Genomic DNA, 24,121 nt, shown 5'->3' with positions numbered 1-24,121 from the left:
ACAGGGAGACAGGGACTGGCTCATAGGTATGTAACAGACGTTTGAACCCCACCAAACACAGTCAGCACTCTGCCTAGCATTGTTATCTATAGTCATGTTCTCTTTTCCACACAGGTGGCTACGGATGCCCCAACCTGCTATGGCTCCAGACACTTGTGAGACATCCAACTACAGGTGGGGAGAATAGGTACAATGAGGCACATGGCTGGACGAGCCGAGTGATTGAGCGGACTTTCGGTCTCTTGAAAGCTAGATTTTGTTGCCTCCATGTGTTTGGTGGTGCCCTACAGTACCGACCAGGGAATGTCTGCAAGATCATGGTTGCATGCTGTATGCTCCATAATCTGGCCCTCAGAAGGCACATCCCACTGTTGGAGGAGGGGGACATTGATGCAGGAGCAGTGTTTGGGGCCGGAGACTCTGATGCTGAGGAGGAGGCAGACGAGGATGAGGCACATGACAATAGGACTGACTTGATTCGTCACTACTTTCGATGATGTACAGGTATGTGTGATTTGTATGTCATCTGCACATGGAAGATGTATTGTTGAAGACAGTCTGTACCCAGTATATGCATGCATCAAGGTGTGTGTGGGGACTACAGCATTCCATCTTGGTTTCCGACCCTGAAAGGTAGCTGACTTACAATGACGGGTAGTGGAAATGCACTTCTGTGAAATGCTGGTGCCATTGCGGTACAGCCTTATAGTTCTACCAAAGGTTTAGAGTCTTCAGTCTGCCTGTTTGGGGAAATGTAAGGGGGACTTATCAGTCTTGTCCTGCTGCGTAGGCATGTCATGCTGCATTGTCAGCTGCTATGTGGCAAGTACCTGTTCCTGACTACTCAGGGAGGTGAGCAGTAGAGGATGTTACCTATGTTACATCTTTCATGTCCCACACGTGTGTGAGTGCCTATGCAGGCCCTTACATATGTGGAATCATTGCTGCTGGGCCAGTCATCCTCTGTATGTGTTTGAATGCTGTGGATGTATGACTGTGGTTCACATTCCTTACCACATTGTGCCTGATTACATTTCATTTTCCCTCTTCAAGTCACATCTCTGTCTGCAAGCTGATTATTGTATTGTCTGTTGCCATTGTTGACACTGGATATCATCACAATCTGGATGTACTTACACACCTGCTGGCGTGTCCCACGGCATCGGTCACTTCAACATTATTGTGGTGGCGACATGTGGATATATTTGCTGCTTGGAAACAGGATTGCCACTACATACAATGAAGAGACGTGCACCATGACTTGTGTTAATTCGTGTTTATTAAGTGCATGACACTGCAGTCCAGAGCAGTGGGCAATGGTGTGGGTGCTGATCAGAGTGGGTGGTACAGCTGTTTGTCTCAGAGCTTCTGTATCCATTTGCCCGGTATGATGTGAACTTAGTTTTGGACAGCCAACAGGGTGTGTCAGTGACATACAAGGGTGACAGTTCAGTAGAGGGATCACTTCCTGGTGGGGAAATTGGTCTTGGCCTCAGGTCCTGCAGGATGTCTGGATGGTTGACCTCTTTTATGGGGTGGTTCCTCGGCCGCAGGGACAGGGGTGTTGGTGGCCTGTGGGTCCCCCTGCTGGGCCTCCACTCCAGTAGAAGGTGCAGATAATGATGGCAGTGGTGTTGCCTGACTACTGGATGGGCCCTGCTGTTAAGTGGAGGATGTCCGCAGGATATTGTTCAGTTCCTTGAACTCCCCTAATATGGAGACCATGGTGGCATTGAGTGCTTGCCACTGCTGCATGGCCTCCTGGTGGTATTTCCCCTGCAGCCTTTGGGTGTCCTGCAAGGTGGTGAGGATCTGGCCCATCTTGTCCTGGGTTTGCTGGTATGCTCCTAGGACTCTGGAAACAGCCTCCTGGCCAGTCGTGTCCTGTACCTGCCTCATCCTTTGGCCCATGATTTCCCTCCCACTGGCCCTTGTCCCCTGTGCCTGTTCCCCTGGTGCAGTGTTCCCCCTCCCACTGACACCAGGACCGTCATTGTCTTTGGTTTGCACCATTGACTCCTGCCCCTGTCCTATGGGGCACACTGATGTTTGATGTGACCTTGGGACACTAGTATGGGAAGGTGGGCTCTGCTGTGCATTGGCTGCCACAGGGGATGTTGTTTCAGTTGTGGAGAGGGTGAAGCTGGTGTTGGTGGACTGACCACTCATGCCTGATGGGCCAGGTTTGTCATCCATATTCAGACTTCCAGGGGAGACCTCCCCTATTAGACCTGCTTCCAGGCCTGGGCTTTCTGTCAATGGGCTCCTCTTGGGGGCAGTACTTGGGAGACCTGTTTTATTAAAGGTATTGTGTCAGGTAATGGTATTGTAGCAGTGACACACATGGTTGTATGCCATCATTGACCGCATTTGCAGGGCAGTAGTGGCATTGACAGTTACTAGTCCACTGCTTGTGTTACCGTCAGTGGAATGTTACAATGGGCCTATTTTGTACAATAGTTAATGTGTGTCTTGCTACTGTCATTTCAATGTACTGATGTGCATTCCTTATACTTATTGGTGATGGGGAGTGACATGGTTTAATGTGCAACTGCAGAGATGTGAAGTTGATGTAGCAGTCATGCAAGGGTATGGAGTGTTGCGTTGTAGTAGTTGTGGTACTTGCTGCAGTGTGGTGTATCCATGCATTAGGTGGCCATGTAAGGGAATGGTGTCAGTAGGGGGTTGTGGCATGCAAGGGTTGGTATTGGGTCCATGGTGGGCTTCTACACATTAGGGTGGTGTGAGGGGGTGAGAGGGTGGTGGGGGTACATGCTGTGCACGTGGACATTGTTGGCCGGGGAGTGTAGTTGACTTTCCAGTGGCCAGTCCACTAGGTATTCTCGTCAGCCCTTCTGTATGTAGAATGGCCAGGACCTTCTCCTCCCACAATGACAGTTCTGGGGAAGGCGGTGGGGGCCCACCACCAGTCTTCATGATGGAGATTTGGTGCCTGGAAGCCATGGCCATACGTTCCACCATAGGTCATTCCACCTCCTCCTAATGTCCTCCCATGTGCATGGATGGTTCCTCACTGCATTCACCCTGATGATTATCCTCTACCATAAGTCGTTCTTCCAGGCTACAGATGTCTGCTGGACCTGTCTTCCGAACATTTGCGGCTCCACTCTGACAATTTCATCAACCATTACCCTCAGGTCCTTGTCTGCAAATTGTGTTTTTTTTTGTGGTGCCATGGTGGTTGGATTGTGGGTGGGGGAGTATGTTGTACAGGGATGCTGGGTGTGCTGTTTGTTGGTGTGAGTTTGGGTAGTGGTATGTGTGTGAGCTCTGTGGTGTTTGTGTGCACTAGTGTGTTGTGTGATGTGTTTTCAGTGTGATGGTGCCTGTCATATCTAAGTGCAGTGCCTCCTTTCAGTGTACTCTTGCCTCGCTCTGTCAAAGTTTCTGGTTGCAAAGGTCTCTGGGTATGTGTGGAGGCGTGTTTTGTAGTGCTGTGGACAAGTGTGTGTATGTGTCTCAGGTGTTGGATAATGGTATTGTACAATGTGGAGCAGTGTTCTGGTGGTGGTGCCTTTTTTTTCTGAGGTGGTTCAGACAGTCAATGGATTGCCGCCGTGTTGGGACCGTGGTGCTGATTTGTAAATCATTATTTGGCGGGCGGGATGTTCTCGGCGTGGCGGTGCTGGTGGTGCAGCTGCCTCCTTCACACCTTCGTTTCGGCCAACGGTGTCATTTTCTAGGTGTTGTGTGGATGACTCGTAAGGCTGCCCCGCCCCCCCTGCTATTGGTCCATCCACCCCCTCCTCCCAGCTGCCACTGCCTCCCACCTCCCCTCTTGTGCTGGCCGCAGCGCGGTGAGGACAGCGACCTCTGACCCTGCTTTGAGCAGGTAGGTCGCTTCCTCTCTCCCTCGCTGCTGCCAGCTGCCTTTTCTTTTTGCTAGTTTCCTGTTTTGGTCTACCTGTGTTTTTTGGATCTTTTCCCATAGCCGCTGCGTCCCCGCGGCCCCGCCCCCCTCCCTCCTCGAGTTCTTTCCTCCCCCGTGGTTCCCGCCTGGAGCCCGGCTGCCCCGCCCCCGCCCTGCTATTGGTCCATCCACACCCTCCTCCCAGCTGCCACTCCCTCCCACCTCCCCTCTTATGCTGGCCGCAGCGCGGTGAGGACAGCGACCTCTGACCCTGCTTTGAGCAGGTAGGTCGCTTCCTCTCTCCCTCGCTGCTGCCAGCTGCCTTTTCTTTTTGCTAGTTTCCTGTTTTGGTCTACCTGTGTTTTTTGGATCTTTTCCCATAGCCGCTGCGTCCCCGCGGCCCCGCCCCCTCCCTCCTCGAGTTCTTTCCTCCCCCGTGGTTCCCGCCTGGAGCCCGGCTGCCCCGCCCCCGCCCTGCTATTGGTCCATCCACACCCTCCTCCCAGCTGCCACTCCCTCCCACCTCCCCTCTTATGCTGGCCGCAGCACGGTGAGGACAGCGACATCTGACCCTGCTTTGAGCAGGTAGGTCGCTTCCTCTCTCCCTCGCTGCTGCCAGCTGCCTTTTCTTTTTGCTAGTTTCCTGTTTTGGTCTCCCCGTGTTTTCTGGATCTTTTCCCATAGCCACTGCGTCCTCGCGGCCCACCCCCTTCCCTCCTCGAGTTCTTGCCTCCCCGTGGTTCCCGCCTGGAGCCCGGCTGCCCTGCCCCGTGCCCTGCTATTGTTCCATCCACCCCCTCCTCCCAGCTGCCACTCCCTCCCACCTCCCCTCTTATGCCGGCCCCAGTGCGGTGAGGACAGCGACCTCTGACCCAGCTTTGAGCAGGTAGGCCGCTTCCTCTCTCCCTCGCTGCTGCCAGCTGCCTTTTCTTTTTGCTAGTTTCCTCTTTTGGTCACCCCGTGTTTTCTGGATCTTTTCCCGTAGCCACTGCGTCCCCGCGGCCCACCCCCCTCCCTCCTCGAGTTCTTGCCTCCCCTGTGGTTCCCGTCTGGAGCCCGGCTGCCCCACCCTCCCTGCCCTGCTAGTGGTCCATCTACCCCCTCCTCCCAGCTGCCACTCTCTCCCACCTCCCCTCTTATGCCGGCCAAGGGCAAGCCCGTCTGCGTCCGTCCGCGCCAAGACCGTGCCCAGCGCCAGACCCCCTGGCCAACACGCCCCCGCGCCACCATTCACCATTACACTGCTGACGAACTCCACGCCCTATACCCAGGACGCTCCTCTATCAGCTTTCAGGCCACACCAACGTGCACCAGAGGACCCTTCTCCTGCACAGCCTGCAACTTCACCTGCAACCTAACCCCCGAACACCATATCAAAACAACAGACAGCCAACTAAGATGCATCCTGCTGAACACCCGCTCTGTCCACAAACATGCAATTGAACTCTTGGACTTACTGACCACACACTCGCCCGACGTCGCATTCCTCACCGAAACCTGGATGAACCCTGCCTCGGAACCAGACATAGCCATAGCTATACCAGAAAACTACAAGATTACCAGAAGAGATCGCAACAACAAACCAGGAGGAGGAATCGCCATAGTCCACAAAAACACCGTAAGAGTCTCCACCAACTCCGACGACATCATCAAGTCCTCCGCGCACCTCCACTTCACAATCCACATCAACGCCAACAACACAGTCACAGGAACACTGGTCTACAGACCCCCTGGCCCTAGACCACAGTTCTGCGATGACATGGCCGACACCATCAGCTCCCAAGCCCTCGCCTCAACGGACTACATCCTCCTCGGCAACCTGAACTTCCACCTGGAGAATAACAACGATACCAACACCACCAACCTAATCGCCAACCTCGCCAACCTCGGCCTCAAGCAACTCGTCACTTCACCGACACACTCCGCAGGCCACACACTCGATCCCATCTTCTCAGCCAATAACCACGTCTCCTTCAGCCACACCACCGAACTCTACTGGACAGACCACTGATGCATCGACTTTTCCTACCAGAAACCAGTCACTCACCACCATCGCACACAACCTCCCCGACGCAACTGGAGCAAAATATCTGCGGATCAACTGATCTCCACCCTCGCCCGGGCCCCTCCCCGGGAGCCCAGACCCCAACACAGCCACCACCAACCTACATCAGTGGATAGAAGACTGCGCCAACATCCTTGCACCGCTCAAAAAACACCCAAATACCCCCCACAGAACCAAGGCCAGCTGGTTCACCCCAGATCTACAGGAATCCAAACGACTATGCTGCAGAATGGAAAAAACCTGGCACCATGACCCTATCATCTCCAGTCACATCGCCTTCAAGGATGCCCTACGCAAACATCACCAACTGATCCGCACCACCAAAAGGACCCACTTCAAAAACCGCATTGACACCAATGCTCACAACAGCAAAGAACTCTTCGGCATCATTAAAGAGCTCTCCACCTCCAGGGCCTGCTCCAACGAACCCCTGCCATCACAGGAGCTCTGCAACTCACTTGCAACCTACTTCTGTCGAAAGATAGAAGAAATCCACAACAGCTTCAACCCCCAGTCCCACCAGCTAGCTACAAACACCTACAAACCCTACGCTCCAAGCAACACCCACTTCCTCCACACCTGGACACCTGTCAACATAGAAGACACCGCCAGCGCCATGGCCTCCATCCACTCCGGAACACCATTGGACCCCTGCCCACACCATATCTTCAACAAAGCTAACACCATCATCGCTCCCCTTCTCTGCAACACCATCAAAAGCTCCTTTGAATCAGCCATCTTCCCAGAGAGATGGAAGCACGCAGAAATCAACTCCCTGCTAAAGAAACCAAAGGCAGACCCTGACGACCCCAAGAACTACCGACCGATCTCCCTCCTCCCCTTCCCAGCCAATGTCATAGAAAAAATCGTGAACAATCAACTATCCCGGTTCTTGGAAGACAGCAAGGCACTCGACACCGCCTAATCCGGATTCCGCAAAAACCACAGCACCGAGACTGCACTCATTGCTGCCACAGATGACATCAGGACCATGCTCGACAAAGGAGAAACAGCAGCATTCATCCTCCTGGACCTCTCAAATGCTTTCGACACTGTATGTCATCACACTCTCCGCACACGCCTCCACAATGCCGGAATCCGCGACAAAGCACTTGACTGGATCTCGTCATTTCTCACAGGCAGAACCCAGAGAGTCCGCCTCAAATGTTCCTGTCAGAAGACTCCAGAATCACCTGTGGCGTCCTTCAAGGATCTTGGCTCAGCCCCACACTTTTCAACATTTATGTGGCCCCCCTCGCCAACATCGCATGAACATACCACATCAACATAGTCTCCTACGCAAACGACACTCAGCTCATCATCTCCCTCACGAAAGACCCTACTACTGCAAAGGACAACCTCCACAACGGACTCCAAGCCATTGCCAGCTGGATGGAATCAAGCCACCTCAAGTTAAACACACAAAACCCAGAAATACTCATCTTTGGCACCAACCCCTCAGCTTAGAACGACTCCTGGTGGCCCACCTCCCTAGGTTCCGCACCCTCACCCACCACCCACACACACAACCTGGGCTTCATCTTGGATTCCACAATCAGCATGACTCAGCAGGTCAATGCTGTCTCCTCTTCCTGCTACAACACCCTCTGCCTGCTCCGCAAATCTTCAAGTGGATTCCCATTGAAACCAGGAAAACCGTCACCCACACCCTTGTCAGTAGCCGATTGGACTATGGAAACACCCTATATGCAGGAATAACAAACAAACTCCAAACAAAGCTGCAAAGAATCCAGAAAGCGTCCGCCCGCATCATTATAGATGTCCCACGCTGCAACCACATCCCACCCCACCTCAGAGACCTACACTGGCTACCAGTATCAAAGAGGATCACCTTCAAAGCCCTCATCCACGCACACAAAGCCCTCCACAACACAGGTCCCGCCTACCTCAACGACAGACTCACCTTTCACACCTGCAACCTTCGCTCCGCCAACCAAGCCCTCGGCTACGTCCCCCGCATCCGTCGCACCACCGCCAGAGGAAGATCATTCTCTCACCTAGCTGCCAAAACTTGGAACTCCCTACCGCTCCACCTCCGCCTGACCCAAGACCGTCTATCATTCAGGAAACTCCTCAAGACTAGGCTTTTCAAACAGTCGCTCACCCCCCCCCCCCCCCAGCGCCTTGACACCCTACCGGGTGAGTAGTGCGCTCTAAAAATCCTTGATTGATTGATTGATTGATTGAAAAATCCTTTTCAATGTGAGAGAGGGATCTCTTGCTTCAATTAAATTGACTTTATTTTCACTAAGTTTGTCCTCTAATTATTTTTATATTATTACCAATTGATTGTTGACAATGTTATTTTTGCAAATGTGTGTTAACTTAACTTATTTTCATGTCTGACAATGATAAACACAGGTTTTATTTTTGACATATTTCTATAGTTTATACAGTAGTGTTGTACATTTGTGTTGGACATGTTGCTTTTGGTGCAAGCATTTATCTTGTTACTGGACAATGACACCAAAAACATATATGTTTCTATTCACGTGACTTGAGACTGCATTGTGTTTATCTCAACATGATCTATTGATGATTTACACATATGAATTACACATGGAATATGACATTTTAGAGTCAAATGACATCTAATATTTAACAAGAATTGCACAAACCCAGTGCAACTGTGACCTTAATACATCTCTCACTGTGCAAACCCACGTGTTTCATTCTGTAGTGCAAATACTACAGTATATTGACTTCATGTATTTGCAAGGATGTGTACTGTTTATGTCTATGATGTGGTAGTTTATTTTAAATGATTATACACACCTGTATAGAGACATTCCCATTTAAGGATTCTTGTGCCTTTTTGGGTTGATGTCCATTTGCATGCAAGAAGTGAATGGTATGTTGTGGTGCTTTATTTTACGTTTTAGTAACTACCACACTACAGATATATGCATTGCACATAATTGTACTGTTGCTTGAAAGTATGTTATAATCATGCACAAGTCCATGTACTCAGCAAGTCCGGGAATGACAGATAAAAAGGTGACTTGCCTTTGTTTCTGGCAAAGACGGGGTTGATTTTCATCTTGGTCCAGCAGCAGCAGCAAAGGTAGGACTTATAGGATCTGATTCATGGCCGTAGAAACTGAAAACTTTTGAAAAAAGGTAAGTATCGTGCTTATATCTCACCCAATCTGCCAACTCAGGTGTGGCGGTCTAGCTGCTACAGTTGTATCTGCAGGAAGGCGCATTGTGATTGACTCGGCAGGAAAGGTGGCTGGAGTCCTGCCGCCAGCTGCTTTTGCCTATGACGCCATTAACACAGTGAAGATTCACGGCGAATGGCAGTTCAGCAGTGGCCTTTCGTCTATGGGACTGCCAATATCTAAATAGAGCAAGCAGACCGCCAAGATGGTGGACCGGAAATCTGACTGTACTTTGATGGCGGGACCACCAAGATGTAAATTAGGCCCTTAGTTCGGAGCTGCTCTGCTCTGTGAAGGAGCTCAATCTCTTTCTCCATTTACAGCTATAAGTCTGTGACAAAATGAGAACTGGCCACCGTTCCTGGTGCCATTGGTCAATTACTTGTTCTGCAGAGAACAAAGACCCCCTACAGTGTTGAGCCATTCAGGTTTACAAGTGTTCTACTAATCAGCCCAGCCTAACAGATTCCCAGAGAACTTCAGTAGCAAATAGAATAGAAATATTGATTCTGAATATCTAAGATTTAAGTTCAGATTTTCAAACTAGAACAAAACAGTTCTGGAAAAAGAAAACAAAAAGGTAAATTCCTTTCTAAATGCTTTAAACCTGTGTCTCTTTAACTGCTATTATGTAAAACAATGGAATGGACATACACCCTGAATTTGGTTGTACGGTAAAGAACACCGTGACCTGTTGACTCATTCTGTACAATGTTTTGGTATTTCCGACACAAAAGACATGTCACAGGATAGTTTTTATATTTCTTACCTACAATAGGTTGTATAGTTCCTGTCAGTAGTGTTTGCACACATATACAGTTATCTATCTATTTTGGTATTCTTTTATTAGAAATCTATACCCATCTATACAACAGGAGGCTTGGTGTACTCCAGACAACGTCCGTTTTCAAATGTTGCTATAATTTGCATAAATATCTGGTGCCAGTACAACAGAAGCAGTAAACCACTAATTTCAATATATTGACTTGGCCTTGACTAGAGGTTGAAATAAGGGTACAGCCAAGAGATACATCTAGGTTTCTACAATATGCAGATTGAACTCTTCAAACCACATGTCTATTGTTGTTTACATTTTATTAATATGTGTATTTTTCTGTTTATATATATTTCATTTATGTGCAGGGGCTCACTGTAAACCTGTAGGAAAGACAACTATCCTAATTAGTTCTTATCACTGATTTCTCAGGCCTGGTCTTTATCCTAATTACTTTCTCAGGATTTTGGTATACCTCTTTATGCACCTTAATAAGTTAGGTGAGTTCACTAGGTTATGCCTGGTCCTCCATATTTCCGTTAATTCTGATTACTATTGTAATGACATTCACCAATCACAAGCACTTCTTGATGTAAATTTGTAAGCCTTGGCATTTCTTTTCTATTTTATGTGACATATCTTTACTGTGGTAGTCACCGAGCAATCAGGTATTACCACTATATAGAGAAACAACCTGCAGGCACCTACAGAATATCAGTAGTGTAGGAACTACATGTCTTTCTGTTTTCTTTTCCTTTGTTTTCCTCACATCAACCACAGATGAACTTAGCTTAATTTCTTGACTGGTGATATTCGAAATATTTATACCATATTACACAATTGGAAACTTAATACATGAATCACACTTAACGGTTCCAGAGGCACTTATACTACAGCATAGATGGCATGGACAGGTATATGCCACTAAATTCCCCTCCTATGCATGAGGAGTATTAACAATGGAGGCGACAGACACGGACGCCAAGGGTCAATATGTCTTTGTCTAAGATTGCTTAAATGGACGATACATCCTGATAGGAAATATTTATTCTCCAAATACAGATGAGACCTCCTTATCTCAACCGTGCTTTCTGGCTGGAGTGGGACGCCCTGGCTGATAGGAGGTGACTTTAACATCGTATTAGATACCAACCTAGACCATTTATTTCTTCCTCTTCCAGGTACCATTGCCACATTTAATGCACTGGTGCTACAAGACTGGCTCACTCAATAGCAATTAGCAGACATTTGGCAACTTTGTCACCCCAACACCATAATATTTTTCTTTTAATCTTCTTCACATAAACTCCATGTCAGATTTGATCGCTTAATATGCACCCTTAGTTTGCTCCCTGCCATCACATGCATAGGACATCTAGGCTGCAACCACTGAAACCAAAATCTGCAGTATTCATAACTCACTTGGGACACTGGTCCACCCCCAATTCCTACTTGGCACCTGCAGACTGCCATGTTGGAAGATTTCCCCATTTCGAGCAGCATGAGGCACCGCCATTGAAACATACTTTGAACACGGTGCAGGCACTGCTTTGTCACAGTAATAGAGTGGGATGCACTGAAGGTAACACTTAGGTGACACTGCATGGGAGCAAATGGTAGCATGAGCTGTCAAGTAGAAGGGGAGCTATGAAAGATCGAATACACTCTCCTAGACCTTGAAACCCATACAGCGAAAGACCAATCTAATGCTGCCACCCTTACAGAAGCACAGCACACATATGCCACTTTGCTAGAGTGCCTCTGTTGCCTTAACTACTCATCTCACTCCAGCAGAATTCACATGACTGAGACATGTCAGGATCCCTCTTGGCATGGCTGATCAGGTAGGAGCACATGACACCCCATCACCATACTGCACAGTGCTGATGACAATTTACTATACATGCAACAGGAAATGTGCACAACATTTACCTGGCATCACACCACACATACCAGTCAGCTTTAGATGTGGACCAAGGAGAGACTGACACATTCCTCTCCATGTTGCAAATCCCCCAAATTGCCATGTACAAGTTGGCGGAGCTAGATGACCCAATCACCTCATCTGAAATACAGACGGCAATTCTTGCATTAGCCACGAGTAAAATGCCAGGCCCAGATGGTTTACCCACCAAATTTTATGAAGCCCAGATGGCTTACCTGCCGAATTTTCTAAAGCGTATCTAACACAAGTGGGGCATCACCATAAAAACATGTTTGAAACTGGACAAGTCCCTTGCCTCCCACACCCCCTCTGCAAGGCTATGCTCATTTCCTCCATAAGACAGATAGAGGCCCCACTGCCCTAGGGTCGTGCAGAGCCTTAGCATTACTGGGCACAGATTACAAAATCCTGGCCAAATTATTAGTGGACCACCTGGCACCCCTTATTCTTTCATTGATCCATCAGGACCAAAAGAGATCTTTCCCTGTTCGCAACATTTCCCTTAACCTGAACTGCTTTTTTGACTCCCTGCGTATGCACAAAGCAACTGGCCTCGAGCTGAATGCATGGTGCTTGACCTTGAGAAAGCCTTTGATTCGCTAGAATGGAGCTTTATGTTTGCGGTGCTACCTTGCTATGGGTTAGGGGCCAGATTAATTCAACTGGTAAGGCTGATGTATTTGAGTCCGGTAGCAAGGGTTACGTTAAAACAGGTAAGCTTGTATCAGAACCAATTCAAATATGCAGAAGTACCAGGCAGGGCTGCGTGCTCTCCCCCCTCCTTTTCTCGTTAGTCATTGAACCACTCTCACCTGTAATGTGAGCTCAGGCTATAGAGTGCAGTATCCCTATTGGGGACGGGATACACACAATATCCTTATATGCAGATGACCTACTCCTCTACATAAAAGACATTCATTCCATTCCCTCCTCGGTCGCACACACCTTACACCGGTTTGCTCACCTCTCTGGCCTAAAGGTCACATGGGAGAAGTCTTGTCTCTTTCCCATTACCACCACAACACCAGGCACACATTTTATCATTAATAACACTCTTATAATCTGACAGCCAGTTGTCTTTAGATACCTTGGTATTAGGATATACCATTAAGATTCAGTCTATTTGACAGAAACGGTACCAATTTATGTCACTGAAATCACAAATAACTTTTTGGACCATGCTCTCACTATCTGTTGCGGGACATATTGCGCTCCTTAAAGTGGTGGCACTCCAGCATCTTCTCAATTATTTTTTGATTCGCCATCATACATACCACCCAGTTTTTTTCTGATCCCAGGAGAAAAAGGTAAGGGGCCTGCACTGACAAAACTATACTTGCCTTCTGATCAAGGAGGGTTGGCGGTACCAAATTATGAACATTATTAAATAGCGTCACAGCTCCAGTGGGTGGCAAGATGGGTGGCAGGGTCCTACCTCACAGATACTGCCATGCTTAAACCTACTTGAAGTAGAATCAAGATCTTCCATGTATTTCATCCATGCTCCACTCTGCCACTACCGCACCCTAAACTAGTGCTTGGCCTACCGCTGCTTTTGCCACTGCCTATGTCTCACTCATTCCATAACGACATATGCACCAGCACTGGCATTACTGGGAACACCCAGGAGACTAGTTGTGAACTATCTGCCTGGCACGAGGCTGGACTCTATAAGCTAGGCGATCTCTTCTGTAATGGGACCCTTCTCTCAAATGAGTTGTTAATGGCTTAAACCGACTTACCAGCCACCCCTGGGACATTTCCTTACATACAACGCATTAGTTGGGGCACTAGGACGCAGCTGGGGAGACATGTCAGCTGATCCCCAAATACTCCTTACTATACATGTGATTGGCATGGGACAACACCTCACACTTGCGCCCCCATACCGCAACATCACTCTCATCCTTTCACCAGCTGGGGAGAAAGATTTGATACGACCTTGTGCACATAAAGAATGGGCTGCACTATTAGCGAGCCCCACATATGTACCTCAAAATGCCTGATTTCAACTTATACAATAATACATCTCCCATAGGGCATATCTGACCCCAGACAAAATTAATCAATATTTCCATAGAACAGATGCAGCCTGTCCTTGATGCACCCAAATAGATGCCGATCCCCTCCACATGATGTGAGCCTGTCCTTCCCTACACTACTGGCATGAAGTAATACAACTCTCATCCATATGTACAGGAAGGCCCATACTGCATACATAGAAGAGATGCCTACTGGGTCTCTATCTCAGAGAAAAAAAACACAAAGCCACCACACGTTTCTTAGATCTGTTTTTCCTGTTTGCCAAACACCTCATTACTCGCAGGTGGAAGTCCTCTGAATCCCAAACAGTAGAAGCCTGGTTTCACTCTATTTTATCATGGGCTCAAGTGAGTGTGTGGTGATGTACAGTTAGGAAAGATTGGGACTTCACAAATACCCAATTTCGTTGCATTGGGACACTATCCTACATGATCTCAAGCCTCTATACAATACACCGAAGTGGCACTGGGCGTTGACACTAATACTGAAATGAACACAGAGGATACCCGGCACAATACTTAAACACCTAGTACTCTCAATTACCTTGCTTGGTCAAATGTTTCCTCTGGTAAGAAGTTCTATAACATCACGTTAATGCTGTGGGACTGGCTTGGTTATAAGTTATTGACTCTTACCCCCTGTTTTCTCACACCCTCCCGTCACCCCCCTTAACTTTAGTTTGTGTTATGGCATTTAATGTTATTCCAGTAAATCTGTTTACTATATGTATCCAATGGTATTATATCTTAAATAACAGCATTCACAGTGGCAGAGATTAGTTATCCTTAACACATGCAAGCATACATGATGAATCTCAAATAGACTGCCATTTTTCATTATGAAGAATCTACCTATTTGTCCTTAGGCATATCAAATCTTTCAATAGATCCTTAGAATCCTGATTCTGACTTTTTTAAAGTCCTTAGGATCTGTTCAGTTGCACAGCAAACCCCACCCTCATTGCCTTTAACTTTTTAGCTACTGAGGCTGTTCCCGCCCAGAGCCTTTTTTTGGCATTTAGGGAACTTAAGCCTTCGTAACATTTTTTCAAAAAAGCATCCAGACTAAATTGTTCCTTTTTCTCACATTTTGGGGATTCTAGAGATACCACAGATTGTGGATTCCCCTCAAAGGAACTCAGAAAATAGCCACAATATAGCAAACATTTCTTTTTTTTATTTGAAAAAAAGTCCTGTGCAAGAGAGGGTGGCATTTTTTTCTTAAAAAAACATAGCAACTAGAGCTTTTCTGTGCTAAGATCGCAATGTCCTGCGCTTTCAAGAACAAGCGGAGTTGTACTTTGTTTGTGTTTTCTTAACTTCTTGCTATGTGTGGTGGAAATAGGTTTGAATCCCATTGGTGAACCTGAAAAGGTATGAGTTTTTGAAAAGTAAATAAAATTCCAAATTCAGCAAAGGGAAATTTGTGTAGATCGCCCATGTTTTTCCTAAAGAAATTGCTTATTGAAATAAAAATTAATTCAAATAAGGAAGAAAAAAATAGGTGATGACTTTTCCATCTTTAATGTTTTGCCCAGTGACCAATTTACAAAATGTACATTTTTGTAGTAAATGTTAGAGGGCTTTAGGGGGTGGCTGAAATATGTGGAATACTTACTGCAACATGGACTGGTTTAGGGAGGAGTAAGAAGGTGTTAATTTAATTCAAAGAAGGGTTTAGGAGGGTACAAATACGTCCACACAAAAGACTAAGCCCATTGCTTTTCAGAAACTTTACTACCAGCAAATAAGTCCCCAAAAGAGTTTTAAATGCACACCAGCTCAGTCCTGTACCAAGTCCAGTACCAGACATGGTCAACCACTGGAAATTCAACACGCTTCCATTGAACATGATGGGGACAGGGATTTAAGATAAATCTGATAAGAAGTAAGGTTAAAATAAATTAACTTATTTCAATATTTAAAAAATATGCAAATGTTATTTAATATTAAAATAGATATCACTAAAAGATAAAACAGACTTTAATTAAATAACCTTTTTACTTTTTAGAAAGTGAATGTAACTTTTAATTTTTTGTAAAAAGACTTAATTACTATATACATACCTTTCATAAATCATTAAATAATCCTTATTCATTAACTGTATTTCAATTAATACATTTTAATACACATTCAGTCTAATAGTTCTAAATATTTTAACTTGATCTAGGTTAAAAATATTAAATCATTTTACATTATTTATTAACATTAAAATATTTTCACTAAATTATTTTAAAGTTTAATAAATTTGTTTACGTTTCCCTATACTTTACCTTGGGGAGATCTAAGCTCCAGAAAAGGGGAACTCGGCCTCTGTGTGAAAAGTTACAAGTAGTAACATTAAACTCATAAATGTGGCTCCACTCAGCGGTAGCAGAGGGTAAAGACATGTAAGTCTTCGCTTTGTATTACCTTTACATAAAGATGATAGCCAAAAATAATAAAGTTATTACAGTGTGAGAGCACCTTTACACTTGAGCAAATCTACATATATAGATTCACCTTTGCGAGTAGGGCACATATCGTTTGTCAGATGTCTAAGAAGATGCAATACCAGGGGCAATTACTGAGCTGCACCTTATGATTTGTACCAATTATCCAGCAACTTATATGGTAAAATCTGATGAATGAAATATGGGTGTGAAGGAAACCTATGTTTTGTTTTGAAATGTGTTCAAGCAACTAAGTTTATGAATAGTTATTATTTGAGCAAGTCTAGACCTGTGGTTACCCTTATATTATGTGATTCAGTGGGTATTTTATATAAATGTTCTATTATTTTGTATCCCCAGCTTCTCCTAATAAAGATGATACCCCATGTGTTACTGGGCCTATCCCCTGCAACACGGTGCACCTTAAAATGTGATTTGTAAGCATCAAATTGTCACCATGAAAGTTGGCCAATTTTGGCGAGATTGGTAGCTGTGGTATTTGGGCCTGGGTTGAGTGGTGAACCAGAGAAACCCACTAAACTGAGACATTTCTTATAACTAGACACCAAGAAGGGTTCTGGGTGGTGTGACCTGTGTGGAACCCATAAAGCTTTTTTACACAAAATGTCTTCCAGAGCTCAAACTTTGGCTAAAATCGTACTCATAGCCCATTACACCTGCAGATACCATCCAACTTAGCACTATTATCAGATGTATTGATTATAAAGCTTTACAGGTTTATTGAGTATATGACATTAAATATTTTTTTTTCATTTCTTGCTTTTCTGCCTGTGCTCACGGTGTTCATAAGACACCTTTCACGCTCATTGATCTGATGTGTCTGTCTTTCTTCTATTCTCCTATCTTTGTGGGCTTTCTTAATAATCCTTTTAATACAGCACCTGTACAAAAGAGAAATAAGTGCATACCAGACAATGTGTAATCAAGCTGTGTCAAGATTTATAGTGAAACATTTGATCATATTATTTTGGATCTCATCCATTAATGAGGTTTTCTTGACACTTCCATTAATATTTTCCTGTCTAATCTTCATCTCTTTACAAAGGATCCAGGTACTAGTGTATCTGGTGTTATTTTTACTCTCACATGAGCGGAAAGACGAGTGGATAAATGTAATATTTCTTTATCCAAATGTTTTGCCCTAAAAATCAGTAGTTAAATGTGTCTTTCGTGATATAATATTCCGAAACCTACTAGTTCAAGGATATTCCAAAATTCTAGTCCTTATGTTATGCTCATCTCAAAAGAGAAACCTCCTTTTCCTTGATAGTAATCATCTATGCTGGAATATTACTGTAATTGACCATTTATTTATTGTAGAGTTTTCAAAAGCACTCAATACAAATGGTTGATTGATCCAGAGAGCCAAATCAGTCATTGAGCAATGTTTAGTCAGTAGAAAAAGTGATTAAAGAGGAGAGTAGGGTAGGTGCTGATGTTTTGTGATTGGTGTAGTTGGGATGCTTTGCTAGAACAATAATCTGATCAGTTCAGTTTTTTGTGCTTTCAAAGGCGCATGGTTGAATTAAGGTATCAAGAGTGGATTGTGTTCTCCAACCTTACAGACTCAGAGATCTTCTGAGTGTTTCATACTTTTGATTCAGCACTGATGAATCAAGTTAGTAGATGGTGGTCAGAGGTTTGTAGTTTGAGTGAAGGGTGGAGCTGATAATTCAAGTTACTAGCTGATGAGCAGAGGTTTCTAGCATGGGTGTAGTGTGGAGCTAATTTCTGCAGGTGTTTTTGCCTGTTCATTCTAAGGCTATATGGATAGTATAGGGTTCTTTGAATTTGATCTTTACTTTGAATGGTAGCCACTATACAACTTTCAGGGCAGGCTTGGAATTGTCCATTTACAAAAATGAAGGTACATTCTGCATGATTAGTTTTGTTATGTTAAACATTACTTACAAGGTGTTCTTTTACCAGGGGTCCCGAGGCGCCTAGAATAAGGAACTGATAACACTGGCAAATTGGTTATACTGTCTGTGAAAATGACTAGGTTTTCAAATGTCATCTTAATTTGGTGAGAGAGCTCTCAGAGCGAAGATAAGTGTGAAGAGTATACCAGAGCTTAGGGCTGCAATAAGAAAAAGTTCTACTTCCTGATAAACATTTGTGCACTCTGGGACCTCTAGAATGTGCCCTGAAGAGGAGCGAAGCTGTCTCCTGCAACAGATCACTAAATAAGATTTTTGATTAAAGTAGTTGCTCCACCACAAAGTGCTTTATGCACAATAAGAGATCTTATGCAGGGAAGATTTAGAATGTATAAATAACAGGAACATCAAGACCAGCTGTGTATCAGCATTTAAAAAAACTTGAAGTTTGGTATGGAAATTGGTAGTTCAGGGTAAACAGTATTAAGGTGGCCAAGTCAGGAGCCAGCCAAGGCCCGAAATTGATGTATTTCTGCCTTCATGAGTGAAATAGGTAGTGATTTTTTTAACATTATAAGACCAGATAATTTTACTACAACATTATAAATGCTTCTCTAAGCAAATTAATTATTTGTAATTTCCCAACTCATCTTTAGAAGTGGATTGGGCCACAGGAAACACAGACTTTCTACACAGATTCTAATTTTCTTAAGATAGATTAATTGCCTTTAACCTCATGTTATACCAGGGTGGCGAGTGCTTCTTGCCTATATTTTAGTGACTAATTAAAGGAATATGTTTTTCAAATGCCTTTCAATAACCATTTAGAGAGGCATTCTGTATATAAATCACTGTGAGTGGGACAGGAAACATGAATCAAGATAATGTCTATTGTGAGGCTGCTCGTTAAAGGGTCTTCCAGTTTTTTTAAATCAAATCATTCGGAAGGGTGTTTATTTTGAGACTATCAAAGCAAACGTTCCATCTAAGAATAATATGCTAGAACAAACTCATGGTTTAATATCAAGATCATCAATGTCTAAATCTAAGGGTCAGGACTGGTCTAGAAAGTGACTTTTCTCGTGAGTAGCAACCCAAGTATTCCTATCCAGATTTAGGAGGAAATGGCATCATTTACTACATAATCTGATCAATGATTAAAGTTACCCACCAGTAAAACTCTAGTACATGATGCAAGACTAGACATGACAAACTCACTTAAATCGTGCAAAAAGAATAGCATCATGGTCTGGAGGACGGTAGGTTAGATCTATTGAAAAATCAATTTAAAACGTATGACATCTATTAAAGGCATCAGCAGGCGCTCTTCAGGAAATGGCACAGACACACAATGGAGACAGCTTTATCACACAATGGAGATGGCTTTATGAACCTACTGGTCTCCACACATGCCCAGAGCTCTCTAAAAAACTAGCGTAGCAACCACTTGTCACACCTACCCAGTGTAGATGAGTTTCAAGCTACTGTAATCCCTGTGTATCACATTCACCATGTACACATTAAAACATCTGCTTTAGCGGAAAATTGACATTTAGCAAAGAATTATTCTATTGAAAGCTATCAATCATAGAGGTTCCCAGTCAGTCAGATCAGTAAGAAAAAAATAAATTTATGTTTTAGCATAAATTTAGCAGCGTTAGCAGAACCTTGTTCACAAATGTAAACTTTGTATCCTGACTGTGAGTGTATAGATGAGATTTCAACAGTCCAGGTGAGACATGACAAGGGCTCTAGTCAGTCGTCAGTAGGAGGCTATGAGATATGCCAATGAACACATGACTGTTACGTGCAAAATATGATGTGTAATCCCTCCTTCGTAATATCAGTTTAGATTAAGAGTTTTGCAGAAGCATCAGATATATTTAAAGTAATTGGCAGCACATGACCTTGTGTGACTTACAAAATAAACGTCTGCTATCGAAGACAGACAAATAGTGCCTCATTGTGAGTCTTGCGGTCACTAGACCACCAAACTCTGGGATGACGGTCAGACCGCCTCCAATGCGGTGGTCCGAACACCTTATCACAACCCTGGCGGTCAGGCCACCAGGGAAAATCCCAGTGGTCTGTAGGTGGCAGTGGTCCTAATCCACCAGGGCAGCACTGCAAGTACTACCACCATGAAAATGCTGGCGAAGAATGGGTGCAAGGGGCCGAAGACATTGCTGTAGGGTGTTTTCTTCTAGGCCAGTGGGCAGAACATCAGGTTTCCACCTCCTGACCTAGCGGGAAACTCTTAATGGGGCCGGCGGGAGTTAGCCTGTATGTGACAACCTCCCCGTCGGAAGTTCTGCGGACGGTGTAAACCATCTGCCAAACCCATAGTGTCTGAAGTCCTGAGAAGAGCCTGCACTCTGTTTTCAGGAGCAGTCTGACTTTAATTTGACGTGGTGGAATGGAGTCACATGAAAGTAATTTAAACAGTTCCCCATGGTTGCTGAAAATGGAACAAAAAGAAACAACATTGGCTCCCAGTGATCAAATTGAAAGGGTCAGTGCCACTGTAATGAGCTGTGGTTGGATCTTAAGAAGTTGAATTGTGAAGATTGAAAGCAAAGTGTCCAGTTTTTAAAAACTATACTGCGAGTAGTGTTCCACATTTTTTAAAAAATTGCCAGTTAAGTTTATAAGCATTGTTTGATGTAAACATAGTTTAATGTTAATGAATATAGAGAAGAATAATTTGTCAAAAAGCGTTCTGAAAATGTGCTAAAGAAAAAAAAGTCCTTGTTCAATCAACTGATTATACTGCATGTTCAATGTGAAATGTCAACTGTTTGTACTGTGACTTATTAGTAACTACCATTCTGCATTCCATTGCTCTCTAATTAGGTTTTTAATAGGGATGGGTGGTGAACTCCGCTCCGCTCGTGGAGTTTGTGGAGTTTTCCTCACTCCGAGCTCCGCTTAGAGCACAGAGTTGCAAAAAACTCTGCATAGCAGATTTTTTCCTCATTCATGCTCGCCAATGTTAAGTTGGTGGTCGCGAGCAAGGAAAATCTTACTCCAAACCACCTCCTGGCAAGATTTCTCAATGTGGGCGGTCAAGGATAGTCACTACCATTTGCATTGAGAAACCTTCCGTTCCCATTGAGGAAGCTGCGGCTCGAGTCGAAAATCTACTCGCGTGACAGAAAAGAAGCAGCGCCCTCTTGCGCTGCGTGCAATGCCATTCGCACTGATGTTACAGCGCGGGACAAACACCCAGCACTAAAAATCAGTGTGAACGGCGCAACCTAATGCACTTTTCCGTTTGTGGAACTCCGTGTAGCGTGGCAGAGTCTTTTGGCATAGCAGAACTCCGCAAACTCCACCCAGGCCTAGTTTTTAAGGACTTCTTGAGCAAAACATGAGGTTAATTTCTTTATATACATGGAAATGTTATCATCTAGAACATCATATGTTATAATCATGAACTGTAATGAACTGAATCATTTGCAGTGCAAGCAACCCTTATACAGCCTGTTTGAAATATACTTTAGCGATTATATAAGGCGCGCTGCAGTACCATGGGCACTACTTCTGCATGTTCACATAGCCTGAACACTACCGCTCAGGTGTCCTCTTTCAGACGATTGGGTTGAACAAACAATCTGTATTTACAATGTCAAAAAGTAACTATATTCTGCTATAGTAATTTCTTATTCTATAGATTGTGACGGATAGCTCATTCCACCTGCTACTAATGCTATTCATTACGCTGCCAAAATCCAAATTATACATATATTATGCACATTCATATTTTTTGGTTTATTTATTCTAAATGGTTTATTATGGCTGAAATAATGCTTACTGCAAGTAGGAAGACGGGCATGTGCAAGAATTTTGCAGTACTGTAACTATTTTTATTTTATAGGTGAAATTCCAGATTTATTTAGTGAAGAAGAGGTTGACAGCATCATTTCCTCAACAAAGATGGAATTGCGCGGGCTGGGACTGGCGGATTCTAGGGACAACTGCTGGCAGTTTTTTATTGACCGGATTCGCCGACAGTTAAAGGTAAGCGATTAGTGAGGCTGAAAAGTACAGAAAACCCATTTTCATTTTATAATGCGTTTTTCCGCCGTGCAAACCTAATGGGAAGATTTTCAAAGAAAAACACGAATGCAGTTTACACTTACATATTATGCTTTTACATGTTTATAATATATAAACGTTTTGGTAGTCACCTACATTTGCGTCCAATGCACACCTTACCTTTCCATGACCTAACCTATATATGAATGTGTAAGGTACTCATATATAGTTTTAATGTATGTCTATTTTTTACAGTATCTATGTCTCCTTAAGGTATGCATATATAGGGGTGGGAACATTTCAGATTTCTGATTTTTCGTGTAATCATTTGCATGTTTTTTCCTATAGCCACCATATAGCTCTAGAGATGATAATGCACTTTGATCGATTGATTAGGGGTTTTGTATCCAGATGGGTGCTCTGGCGTTAGCAGGGCATCATACATCAGAATCAGATCGCCTGAAATAAGAGATAGGTCTTTATTCATCAAGTGTGGATAGTAGTTTCTTAAGTAGTGGTAAGCAGTCTGTTCTAAAATATAGGACCCAGAAATAAGAAAGCGGGGCTTCTCTTTGGCTTTGCGAATATTAGAAATAAAAGACTTTCAGTGGAGCACCGTGACATACAGGCTAGAACATAGCACCAAAGTTTAGATTTCAGATAGGAAGGACCAGAGCTCTAAAAATATTATAGCTAAATCACCGGATTTTGTGACATCGAATAGGAAACCAGAGTAATTTCACAAAATGTGACAAAGCAGAAATCCAGGGGAATATAAAAAAGATGGGTACTGCTGTGTTTTGAACAGTCTGAAGCTATTTGACTAGGTAACTAGGATTCCCCAAATGAAGGGAAATACTATAGCCAAGAACAAGAGAAAACACGTGGATAATTCAGATTTAAATCGAAGGATGTGGAAAGCTGGAAAACGCTGCTTCAGGAAGGAAGAAAATATTGGCAAAGCTTTACCTTGTGTACTGCATATGTGCAGGTAAGAAAGCAAACTTGTATGATAAGCAACATCCAAGGCTGTTGGTGGGTTGAGTAGGATCAGGGAGGTACAACCAGCCTGGGCCAGAACCATTCTCAGCTTATTACTCACAGTCATAATGCAACTTGATGATGCAAACCTGATTGCAAAGAATCCAAATTAGCCTGTGAATGGATGCAATACCAGAGTTGATTACTGACATGATTCCCTGGCACCTCTGCAAGCATATGCAAGAAGAAAGCCTTTAACTGGACAGCTTTTAGGGGTTTGCTAATGTTTGTATCAAAAGAGATTCTACCAATGCCTTCTTCCAATCACCTGAAATAATTGGTTCATAAGAGAGCAATTGCAAAGATATTGTAAGATTAGGCCAACTGTAAAGACCACTTTGTGCAAAACCAGAGAGGGCACGGACGCATTTGGGAATCTAATTCAGCACTTATTAGTATAGAAATAATTTAGTAACAATAGAGTTATAAAAACTCAGAGAGGGCGGAAGTGTGGACAACTGAGAAGGATCTAAAGACACGTTGTCTGATCCATCTGTAGGAAGTTTTTTGAAATGGCTAATTATATTTCCACTTTTATCAGAAAAAAGATAAACAGAGGGCACAGGTGAGTGGATTCCTGGCGGCCTAACTGTGATGGCAGTTCCTTTCAAGGTGCACAGATGACCACTGGGCCAGCCATCATCTCTAAATTTAGCAGACTGTAGAGTGTCAGGGTGGAGCAGGTAATGTTCTCAGACATACAGAGTACTATCGACCAAAGCATAAATGAGACCCTGAGCATTGTTCTCTTCTTTTTACGGTAGGCAACCATACAGTATAGATCTGTTTTACACTTACTAGCTTCAACAAACATTGCCCTCTGAAGAAA

General features: G+C 44.2%; 1 protein-coding gene across 1 annotated transcript in view; it reads left to right on the top strand.

Moving 5' to 3' along the window:
- The window catches only part of LOC138283610 (dynein axonemal heavy chain 11-like), a 2,790,563-nt gene that overhangs the window by 1,996,128 nt on the left and 770,314 nt on the right, over positions 1-24,121 (top strand). The window contains exon 58 of the mRNA XM_069221547.1: positions 22,091-22,233. Coding sequence (XP_069077648.1) covers positions 22,091-22,233 — 143 coding nt within the window. The remainder of the gene's footprint in view (positions 1-22,090; positions 22,234-24,121) is intronic.

The sequence above is a fragment of the Pleurodeles waltl genome, chromosome 3_1 (assembly GCF_031143425.1).
Source record: "Pleurodeles waltl isolate 20211129_DDA chromosome 3_1, aPleWal1.hap1.20221129, whole genome shotgun sequence".
Classification (NCBI taxonomy): Eukaryota; Metazoa; Chordata; class Amphibia; order Caudata; family Salamandridae; genus Pleurodeles; species Pleurodeles waltl.
The sequence above is the reverse complement of the archived record's forward strand: the minus strand, read 5'-3'. Positions and strand labels throughout refer to the sequence as shown.